A 12,294-nucleotide genomic window follows, 5' to 3' on the forward strand; every position below is an offset into this window, starting at 1 on the left:
ATTTTACGCTGACAATTCCCTCGAGATCCTGCACACACAAAGTCTCCACTGCTGCACAGCAAAGCATTGTCTGATGCCTTTCTTCCTCTCAGTCCTATACTTGTTTCAAAAAACCTGTGGACAAATATGAAGAAACCATAGCCAGAGGTTGTAAATAAGTCGAAGGGAGAGAAAAAAAATCTTGGCTCCAAAGCCACTGTGCTGTGTGTTTTCTTAGTGCTTCTACAACCAGTTTAGCTGTGTGCTTCATTAAACTTACTGAGCTTCACAGCTAATTACTCTGTGATAAATAATTTGTCATTGAATAGACCTGTTTGTGTGCATGCATAAAGACCCTCGTTATAATATATTAACGTGTTGTTGTATCTTTATGCACAAAGTCAAATACATCCCACATTATTATTCCACGGCTTCAAGGATTTCACGTCACATACATAACATATAGTAAAATGTGATCAGGTGGTAGAAAATATTACATTTCAAATAATCTGAAATGACTAGAAGGATTGCTCCAACCTATTTGTTGGTCTTACAGCTTCACTATGTTTTATGAAACTTCGACCTTCATCCTTTTGCTGTCTTTAGAAATCACTTCTTATGTTTTCAGCTTTAGCTACAAGCTAAGGTCAGTGTTCACCTTGTCTGTAAGTTCACTTCACGGTCAGACAATTTAGCTTAAGGTGCAAATTTGTTTTTATAAAGAATTATCAATTAAGCCTAATAAGTGTTTGCAAAACAATCTGCTATGAGCATGCTGATCTAACACTGTAATATTGTATTTAGGAGAGTAAACCTTGTCCTGTGGTTGATTCCAGTCCTATTAGCTTAACCTTCAGAAGTCTGGGCCTATTCTGGCCGTTTATGAATGCTTTTGGTTTTGTCTTAATATCCCACATTGAAAATATTACCATACCCATGTTTGGTATCCTTTTCAGCACAACCTCACCTATAAGATCTGATCATTATTTTTAGGTTTAACCTACTCTATTAACATATTGGGCCCCAAAACAAACAAAAATCACTAAATCCGAATGGAAAAAAATACTATTTATCTACTATTTATATCTGACCGACTTGTAAAAAGACCAAAATTGACGAGTACGGCGAGAGAAAGCCAACACCTGCCGAGCGCTCTGATCGCTCTTTTATGCTCTGACAAATACTCGAACTAAAACGTATGGTATCTCTGGTTTTACTGGGTGTATCAACATAAACTAAAAACTGGGTGAACGTTCGAAATCTGCACTTTCCAAAGATGGAAAGATCGATGGAAAAGATGGACAGCATTGTAGATGGCAGGGGTTTTTCTGTTACGACGTGTTGAAAATGTCACGTGATACAATCACGCCGGCGTGATCTGGGACTGTTGATTAACATATGTTTGAAAACATGCAAAACCCGCAAGACCTTACCGCTCTGCAAATATAACTAAATATAACCTGAAGAAAATGCATTTTAGACTAAAATGGAGTCTGTGGCTTGAAATTTGTAGGAGGAGATACATTTGGCAGATGACCCTCGTTGAAGGGCTCTCATAGACTCCCATGTTAAAAATGACACAGATATTGCTTAATATTTGAAAATATATATTTTTTTGAAAAGAAGAAGTTGACCCGGAATGTCCTCTGTGAGATGAACATTTTGACAGTTGAATGGCTGAAATCGGTCTATGTATGTTGAAGATACGCTGTGCCAAAAAACGTACGGAAGAATAAAACAGAATAAGAAGAAGAAGAAAGAGGGTGAAGAACAATAGTTTGATTGCCTAGCAATAGCAATCAAACTAAAAAGAAGAAGAAGAAAGAGGGTGAAGAACAATAGTTTGATTGCCTGGCAACGGCAATCAAACTAATTATCTCCAATCAAAAACCCAAACATCTGCAATAATGAAACTACTAATAATAACCTACCAGTGCTATAAAGCCCTTTATTATTTTTATTACATTTTTTTAAATTTTATTTAATTTTATTTATTATTTATTTATTTAAAATCAATAAAGTCTATGCAACAATTTCTTTGAACGCACTCAGATCTGCTGTTCCAAAACATCACTATTGGGTGGTATCGGTACAAAGTTTCTCCCCATGAATCAGAACAAAAAGCATCATAATGTCCATTGTGCCCCAAAAATCATTATAGCCTAAGCTTGTATTGCACCTAAACTGGCTTATCAATGCAAGTTACAATACATATCAATATTTTTTTAATATTTTATTGCCTTCTGTGTCTTATGCTATTCGTTACAAAGCAATATGCTTTTACAGGTAAAGCATACACATCTGCTATTAATAGCAGTGCAATTGATCAGGTCAGTTCCGCTGTTACAGCACAATGTAAGTTAGGTTAATTTACCGCCGCACATTCGGCACATGTAAAGAAAATAACCATAAAATAAAAATATAAAGAAAACATCATGCATATACATAAATTGCACTTCAAATGGAAAAATGCATTTAGACAGTAGAAATACAAAATATTAGTAGCGTAAATATTGCATTCCTGTAAGTTTTAATACTGCAGCGGAAATGTCGTAAGTGCTTACCGGAAACGCAGATAAATTTACTCTCATTTCAACATGGCGACTCTCGGCATGTAGAATGTTACTTTGGGGGGAAAACGTCAAGGATTATTGTTAAATCTAGAACCCCAGTCAGCTTTTCAGTCACCAGAAAACCATAGCAGTACTCCTACTGCTGTACTGCGTTGTAGGTTTATCTGTATTCTCGTGTATCTTGGAGATGTATCGTCGAGGAGCTGCAAAGAAAGACCACAATAACAAGCCTGTGAAGGATGTGAGTGACAGTGATAAATACGCCGACCTCTTGGTTTTTGGCTATGCCTGCAAACTCTTCCGAGACGACGAAAGGGCTCTTTACCACGATCAAGGAAAACATCTTATACCATGGATGGGGGACAAGAGCATCATGATTGATAGGTCGGTTGAACAAACTTAGACTGAAACATTACGCTAACAATCTATGCTGTACGTTAGCCTGTTTACAAATTCAAGGGACCACTTGGAGTTTGTCTTGCAGACGTTTGGAAATACCTGCAGCTGACGACCAGTGTTTTGTTTCATGCCTGTTATTTTGTCTTTGGACGTCCTGAACTGACTACAGATGGTATCTTAAGTTTTACAGAAACATGCTAACATGCAAATGCCCTCCGGTACTTGTTTACATTAGCAATAGCTTACCTAGCAACACAGAGTAGCCAGTTTATAAAGCACGCTAGCTTAACTTACTATAGGCCAAACAACAATATTGATACGAATGAAGTTTCAAAAGTTTAAGTTTAAGGATAGATAATACAGATATTGTAATTGAGGGGATTAGCATGAGCTGGATGCACCTCCTCATCTGGTATTTGAGACATATGCTACTCAGGTTACCTTTGAAATTGGCTTTGCATCTTGGCATGTTAGGAGAATTTCCTCTGGAAACTCCAGGTATCCATCAAAATTAAATTATTGTATGAGTATGACATGGGACATGCTTCATTCTTTCTTGTCCTATTCAAACAATGATTTCATAAAACATCAAGTTACTAAGTGACCTGGGATCTTGCTGTGACAAATGTCCAAAAGGCCAGAGTAAATTCTAAATGAGACTAAAGTTACTGCAGTTAAGGTGATTTGAAACATCACATGGTCAGTATGAAACTTAGGTTTGGGTATCGACAAAAGCTTTTTCAGAATGTATCATTAAGCGAGAGTAATTGGTTTGTCAAACCTTTTCAAAAGCAACATAAGTCACCGAAAGGTTAATACTGACTCTATTGAATCACCTTGGTCTGCAGTGACCCATCTTATGTTTCATTTGTACAGCCTTTGTATGTGTGTCTTTATCACATAACCCAGTTTTTCCCACAGCAAGGTAGGCTAAGGGGTCCTCCCAAACCCCGAATGCCAACCACAGCACCCCATTTCTTTGTCTTCATGAAGAAACTGCAACAGAGAGGCGTAGAGGGACGAACCCTGGAAAATGTCGTCCATTTGGGTTTCTTACGGATAGGTATTTATGTGCTCGGGTTTGTGTGAATGTAACTTTCTTTGCAGATGTAGAAGTAATGATGAATGTTACAGGGGGGAATTAATCCCTGTAAGGTAAGAAGCGAGTTGTCTTTTTGTCTTTTTCTTTTGGTTGTTTTTGTTTTTCTTTTCGATGTAGGGTTGTTGGTTTTTAAGGCTTGTCCAGGAATAAAATAGGAGCAGAAAGCTTACTTGCTGAAGTTAGATAAAAAAAATAAAAATAAGGAGTTTAATTAGGCCATTGTTGTGTTGTCAGTATTTAGTACTTTAGTACTTTCATTTATAAACTCTTGACGGCAGACTTACAGAAGTAGGCCAGCTTTGTTGTTGTAAACCATGGGTTTTAGGTCCCAATGTATTGGTAAGTAGGCCTATGTTATGTATGTAAAGCTTTGTCGACTTCCTTTTCGCTAATCCCTTTTATCATTCAACAGATACGATGGGCGTGGTCACTTACATGACCTTTCAGAGTATGACAGTGGGTCATGGAATACGTCCTACCAGCTGTCAGAGGAGGAGGCCAGGATTGAGGCACTGTGCGATGAGGAGAGGTACCTGGCTCTGCACACTGACCTTCTGGAAGAGGAGGCTAGACAAGGTAGGTCGAATGCTTGCTCTGACACTCAGTAAGAATGAATGTATAATATTTAGAGTATATATATAGTCAGCTATATTGAGATGTGGGGCATGCAGAAATATCCTCTTTTGCACATAAGGTAGTGTTTGAGTTCAAAAGTAGGTAAATATGTGCAATACTGATTATAACAGGCAGCTGAGTGAGAGATTCAGGATGAGGCAGGGACATAAAAGTTGTTAAAATCAGACTGGTTCACGGAGTATAACAGCTAACCTCTGTACAAACAGCTCTTATACTTGCTGCATACGTCATTTAAAGCTTCTTAACAAAGTCTGATTTTTCCAGGACAAATCCTCAAAGCAGAGCGGCATCCCCTTCTAAAGCATTTTCAGCTTTCTGCCTGTAATATTGACCAGCTTTGACACCGCGTTGCCATTTCTATGGAAATCATTATTCGACTCAAAGAGGAGTCATTTTACATTCTAATGAAACCGGCTGTTTTGATGACAAAGCACCCCTCTGAAAGACAGACCTAATGACTGTAATTCAATTAATAAGCCCGAGTTTTAAGCGAAATATGGTGTCTTATGCCCAAACCGACAGCACTAAATTAGTCAGCTAATGGTTAGTGTCGCACGCACTCACACAGTGCAAAAGGTTCATCCTCCAGGGTAGTTTGCCCTTGAATTTGGAGGCCTGACCCCATTCACTCAAGTTATTACCCATCTGTCCACTAAAAGGACAGTCGGGATGAAATGAGACACTCTTCTTGTTTTCACCTCATATGCTGTTTTACAAGCGATTAAAGAAAAATGTTTCCAGGACAAATCGAAATAGGAAATGAAACAAGTCAGCAACAGTAATTGTTTAATCTGTTTTTATCCTCCACAGAGGAAGAGTACAAACGTCTGAGTGAGGCTCTGGCTGATGAGGGCACTTACAATGCAGTGGCCTTCAAATACAGCGCCGACTACTATGACCCCTCCCAGCCCACAGAAGAAGAAGATGCCAAAAAAGAACCTGGTAGGAACTGATCAGATGATAACAGACACTTAAATGTGTCAAATAATTCGGGAGCATACAACATTATTATAATGTTAGAAAAACATTTCTGATTTCTTGCACTGAGTAGAAGGATGAGCGACATTTAAATTGCTAATTACACATCACCATCTCTGTTGACTTCCTTTTTTGTCTCCATACCGGACTTCAAGCTTAACACCTGTCTTTTAGTGAATTGCTCAATACACCCCTTGCTCTTAACTAAATCCAATTCCAACCTGATTTCTTTATCCTCAAACAGACCTCTGAATTTACCTTTCTACATAAGTCTTCACTCCTAATGCCTGGTTTACAAATGTCAAGTACACACACACACTTACTTACATACACTTCAGCAACTTTAAATATTTGATGTAGAAATAGCAGGAAGCGCGGAGTCCTGCTTCACAGTTTGATATATACAGCTCCCATCTGCCTTTGGGGAGCAAGGCAACAGCGTTCACTTGTCTCCCTAACTAATCTGGGTCTAGTTGAATTATTTCGGATTTCAAATGCAGATTTATAAAAAACAAAACAAGCCAAGGCACTCTCTCAACAATTCACATTTATAACCATGAGTTGTGGGCTGATATACATTATTATTTGCTCCAAAGTAAAAGTTATAAATGACAGGAGGTTAAGCATTACAGTTAATTATCATGTCAAAACATGACAAAAATGTCCTATTGTTACTTTGCCTCGTTCAATTTCATGTTCTTTAAAGATAATGAACTAGATCTCAATGTGCAGTGTCTATTAGTTCTTTTTATTTAAATAACCTACTTGTACTAGAGTATAAACATGTTGTCTGCCATATTTTTTTGTGTGCATGGAGCTTCAGAGCCAACCCAAAACTATTAGCCCCATACTATAGCCTTGAATGAAGGTGATTTTAGACCTGAGAAATGGAAGTACGTTATCGAATTATCCAAATATATTTATAATAGTTAAATTATTTAAAGAAGTTATCTTAGAAAATCTTTCAGAAACATTAAAGAAGGTCACTAAGTTGAATGCATAAGATAAAGTAAATTCACATATAGGTTTTAGGCCTTCAAATTGTACTGTTGGCACAATATACACATCAAGCCATGAACCAAAGTTAAATCCAGGCACATGGCAGAAAGTTTTTGTTGCTTCCACTGGGTGCTTCATAGTAAATTAAAGGGCTCTTTTATTACTGCAAACTCCCTACAGTGCAACATTAAAAATTAAGTTCCTCCTGACCTGTGTGTTGTCGAAGGCTGGTGTATTAGTTTCTTGTTACAAATGATAAACAGGAATTTATCTCATTCTTTTTGTTCTTATGTGTCTTCAAACACACAGAGGAAGCAGAGCCTGAGGAGAGCGAAGAACCATTTGTCGCCCCCCCGGGGCTTACTATGCCTCCTGATGTCGAACTGGTGAGTTTCAGATGTTTTTCTGTCTTATGTCATGTCAGTTCCCTGCTGTGCTGGTATTTACAGTATGCATATATATGCTGTATTTAGATGCACCTGTTTCTTTTCATTAACAGTGATGGCATAGCCATCAACAGTTTTGTTTACGTTTAGTGTGAACATTTTATTATAGGCAGGTATTTATGGGCAATTGCCCATACAGAAAAAAACTTGTTGTGTGAGTCACACATTATAAATGCATAATAAAATCTGAATGTATTGACTAGCTTTTATGGTTAACCCGTGCTTGTTGATGCATGCACAGACAACAACAAAGGCATTGCTAAAACAGTTAACGACCAAAATTGATGGAAATTTCTGGTTAATTATTATGATTGTAGACCCCACCAATGCTGAGACCCTCTTTGTTTTGAAAAAAAAGAGCAACCCTAAAACCCATATATATATATATATACATACGCATATAGTCAAATATTGAAATTGCTGTTGCTTTGTTGTGTCTAGTGTCAGAATCAGATCCCTCACTGCTACACCTGCCACTTTCTTATGCATGAGAGCAAAGACGAGCTTTAATGCTGCCATGGACTGTGCAAATCTATAAAACAACCACAACATCTTTGTATTTGCATATATACATAGCTATAGTACATGATGTTTTTTCCCTTCGAAAAATTGTATTCCTTCTTTTACTGAATAGTTTTTCCCCTTCACAATGTAGGCATCAGTTTTTGTCAGACCAAATTCTTGTCAGAATCCTAATCATTATATCGAGTATTTCTGAGTCCAGTCATATACCAGTTATCTAAAGGCTGGATATGAAAATGGAAGCTTCTTGATGAAAATGCTCTGGTTCCGAGCCCAAGCCTAAATTATTGATATGACAGCTTTATTATAGTCAGTACCACCCTATTAATATCCAAATGCCTGGATTGGTCCTGATGCATTCTATTTGCATAGATCCACGCCATCTTCATTTCTCATTAATTTTTAAGGCTTATAGGATTTTTTTATAATAATTATTGCAGAAAATGTCAGGCAGCATCAGGAAAAAGCAGGAATATTATGTTGTCCATAGCCAGAATCTCACTTGGATTTTAAACTAATTAGCTTTCATTAGTCCAAGATGAAATTGCACTTCTTTTAGCACAGGACAGACAATGGTTAGCAACCATATTTAAACAGCCACCTGATGTACGCTTCCTACATCTGTTTGGAAGTTACAGTATTTTTTCTGTTCATAAATCTGGTAACAGAGAGGTGTAAATTGTCCATTATGCTTTTAAGGTTCTGGCATGTTTTTTGGGTATTCTTTAGGCACCGCTCCTGCTGAGTTATAGATTCTAGTGTGTATCGCATAAACATAAAATAAGTATTATCACACCCTTTTTACAGTAATGGCTAAGTTCTTAAATGAAAGTAAAAAGGGTCCTTGTATGTCATGAAGTCCTTGGCTGCTTAAAACGTAAAATAAACGTGGTCTGCTGGTGCTGGCATCATTTTTTTGGCCAGTGTCTTGAAAGGTAGTATTTCTTCTGACTTTCATCTTGATGAGATGTGGAGATGTGTTCTTTTGGAGATTGCTGTACTTCTCTGTACTACTCTCCAGGTAATGATGATGATTAATCATTGAAAGCACACAAGGCGAACAATAATGAATGAATAATGGACCATTTCGTGTTCCACTGATTTCCACCCCATATGTATTTTCAGAATTAATGTCGTGCCTATGAGCGTAAGAGCGCTTGGCATGAAAACATTTCAGTGACAAAATGGCTTGTGTCCTTGGCATGAACAAGCTGTTCATACTGTGCATTGTAGCGTTGTGTTGTAATATTACTAATATTATAATTTTTGAAATTGCTTGAAAATTTTCATAATTTTTAATTAATGCAATTTAATTATGTTTTTTTTTGTTGCCCTCAAACAAGTTCAACAAAACATTCATTTGTTGTTTCTTTTTGCAGCCGGCAACCATCAAAACCCATAACATCATTGAGAGGACAGCCAACTTTGTGTGCCAGCAAGGTGCTCAGTTTGAGATAGTGCTGAAAGCTAAGCAGGCCAGTAACTCCCAGTTTGACTTTCTTCGCTTTGACCATTACCTGAACCCATATTACAAACACATCCTGAGGGCCATGAAGGAAGGTCGATATAACCTTGTTTCTGCCAGCAAGCAGGAGGAGGCGCAAGGTAAGTTACAGAGAGGAATGACTGAATCCACAGCCGATGTGCACTCATGGATGTTAAATTTGCACAGTAAATCAGTGTCGTGTACTGGAGCTAAACCATATATATATTCATATATTCAAGCAAACGGCACAGAAGAAGCACAAGTAAAAACATTAAGCTATAGTTAATCATGGCGCTCATTCATGCACTTGTTATATAATATTTTGCCGTCTTGTTGTAGAATCCCATTCAGATGAGTCAGATGATGATGGAGATGGCAACTACCTCCATCCCAGCCTCTTTGCACCTAAAAAGAACTCTAGCCTGGAGGAACTGGTGAAGGTAATTTAATTAAATAGGCTACCTAGTGTGCGGCATTACGGTCTGATGCAGTTACAACCTTACATTAGGTTGCGGTACGCTGACAAAGAGCCCCTTTTATCTTTCTCACAACAATTTTTCAGCTCTTTTAAATTAATAAAAAAAAATTTTATATGGAATCCTGCTTAAATAGAAAAGGTGTGCAGTGTTTTGCAAATCCCATTTATTTAATTGAAATGAAACTGAACAAAGACAGTATATCAGATGTTTAAAAAAAACAGACATGTTCCTGCTTTCGAGACTTTTCAACAAAAGTTGATGCATCACCCCTAGTTTTAACTTTATAGACAAGTTTTCCAAGGACAGTGAGTCAGGTCGACACATTTTTCAGATACTTGGTTGATGTTTGGGTTTTACTGTGAGCTCCTCTTTCATAATATTACACTTTAACAGGATAATGTTGGGCTGCAGTTCTAACTAGTAAGCAATGACTGCCATCTGACAATATATTTACATCCCCTTTTGTGCTGCCCGTGTCTTTTTCTTTGTCTGATGTCTAACAACTATATTCTGTTTCCCTCTCATGCTGTTAGAGCTTATTGTTAATGCTTTCATGTGCCTTGTCAGGACAGTCATTAGTCTTTGAGTAGCAAGAATGGAAGCATGCTTTTGTCAAGAAACATAATGAGCTTCTTCTAGTACGACGCTGTCTAACACTTGTCTCCCATCGAGAGGGATTTCCTTTTCTGATTACTCAACCCCCATTTTTCTATTTAAGAGTCAAGTTTCATGTTTTATGGGCTAAACTGTTAAAGATCAGCACATGTGATGATTCCACTTGCTGACATATGCTATTATTTGCAGCCTCTTAAAGTAATGGACCCAGATCATCCTTTGGCTGCGCTTGTACGAAAAGCCCGACAGGAAAGAAACGGCACTGCAACTACGGCAACCAAGCCAGAGGAAGCTGTTCCCGCTCCTCGGGTGGAGTACAGTGCTGACCGTGAGTATAGTGAGGAGAGAGAAAACCACACTTCTGATATTTAAGCTGACTCCAATAGCCTCTACCACATGTGGAATCTATTTTTCATCCCTTAGAGTAGAAGTGACCTAGAGAGTCAGTCTGCCTGACTGTACATGTATATGTTTTTCTTAGAAAACTGTTCAGCACTGTCAAGTACAGATATAAACCTCTTACCAGTTCTTATGCGTTCATCACACAAAACAACACTCAGATATGACGTCTAGGTGATTCACTTTTCAATAGAATCATGTTAAGGAGAACACCCGGTACAGTCACGTATGAACACAAACACCTGTCACAACACTCTTGATGAAGTAATTGTATTATATGTGTTGGCTAAAAAGAGTTACGTCTAAAACGGTTTCTTTTATAAACTAATGGTCATTGGCTCCTGCTGATGCATGAGTGTTAACTTAAATGTATTCATCCCTGAGACGGTTGTGGAGTGTGTCCTTGGCCTGGTCTTTGCTGCTGAAAAAGAGCTGTTGGTGGTTGCGGAGCTGCTTACTTTGGCTATGTCTAACCTTTTGAATACATTTGTATGCCTATGATACAGTGCTGATACAGTCTTATGTTGCTCCATTAACTCTTAGTGAACAACTTTCTTTAGGTTAATGTATGCACTCATTCCCATGCTGCTGGATCTAATATTCTATGTTTCTGACCATTTTTGGCCCTTATTGTCCTTTTTCTGCATCCCAGTTTGTAAATGAGAGCTCCCGCTTTGGTCTTCCATTTTCCTGACTTGAGAAAATTGGATGTGTCATTAAAGTCAAACCAGCGCATTGACTAATGTGTTAATATGACACTGTCTCCACTTTGACATTGACCATTTATTTAGTCTCTGTCCCCATGTTGCCCTCTGTTCTATTTAATAAATAGTCTTTGTAATGCATACCCACTGATAAGTGAGATAACCTTTTTTTCGACATAGGTCACATGTTGATTTATATTCCCATCCTGCTGCTGAATTAATCAATTAATGTAATAGACATATTAAACATAGCACAACAGCAGTGAACGTGGCAGCATTGTATATTAAAATAACAACAGTACCAGACCTTAAGCAACCACATTTAGTTGGTGTACAGTGAGCAACCTGAATGCAGTATCTTAGTTTAAATCAAGTGCATATTAGTTTTGATATGCAGCTTGCATGCTGGAGGAACCATATTGCAATGATCAAAGGGGCTAAATATTGGGGATAGCAGTTTCCTTGGTTTTTAAATGTAGCTTAGCGATTGACCACGAACGTGGCACATTCGTTACGGGTTCACTAACCAAGCCCGGTATGACAGATTCAATTTTCAATGGCAGATGACTTTTTCCCTGACCTGATGATGTTCTTTACCGAGGTTTAAAAAAAAGACTGCATGATGCAAGTGTATGAAATAAATTAGTGAATCATGCTTTAACTGTTTATATGTGGCATCATTTCACATACAATTTAAAACATGATTATATTTTCCACTTTTCAACTTAGAGGGACCCACACAAGACAAACAACCCATACCCTAAAGCATAGAGTGGCATCTATGGCTGCATAGAAGTATCAACTTAAAATGAAAGCTATGATACTTTTGAAGCTATTATTAATGACTGTATTGTTTTTAACAGCTTGCGTTTATATCTTTATATCCTAGTAAAATTAACTGAACATTTAATCCGTTGTCAGGCACCTTTGTTTAATTTTCAGGTGCAATTCTTCAGGCTATGCTGTCCTCTTTTCTT

The 12,294-nt window shown here is 37.7% G+C and overlaps 1 protein-coding gene across 2 annotated transcripts in view; it reads left to right on the forward strand.

Annotated features, from left to right (window-relative positions):
• Window positions 1-2,581: 2,581 nt before the first annotated feature.
• The window catches only part of sfswap (splicing factor SWAP), a 30,149-nt gene continuing 20,436 nt past the window's right edge, over window positions 2,582-12,294 (forward strand). For both annotated transcript variants that reach the window (XR_003671456.1, XM_028417776.1), the window contains exons 1-7: window positions 2,582-2,936; window positions 4,466-4,629; window positions 5,500-5,631; window positions 6,976-7,052; window positions 9,014-9,239; window positions 9,460-9,560; window positions 10,404-10,542. Coding sequence is in view for 1 of the 2 variants with exons in the window: in XM_028417776.1 (XP_028273577.1) it covers window positions 2,740-2,936; window positions 4,466-4,629; window positions 5,500-5,631; window positions 6,976-7,052; window positions 9,014-9,239; window positions 9,460-9,560; window positions 10,404-10,542 (1,036 nt within the window). In the remaining variant the exon portion in view is untranslated. The remainder of the gene's footprint in view (window positions 2,937-4,465; window positions 4,630-5,499; window positions 5,632-6,975; window positions 7,053-9,013; window positions 9,240-9,459; window positions 9,561-10,403; window positions 10,543-12,294) is intronic.

Source organism: Parambassis ranga, chromosome 12 (assembly GCF_900634625.1).
Source record: "Parambassis ranga chromosome 12, fParRan2.1, whole genome shotgun sequence".
NCBI lineage: Eukaryota > Metazoa > Chordata > Actinopteri > Ambassidae > Parambassis > Parambassis ranga.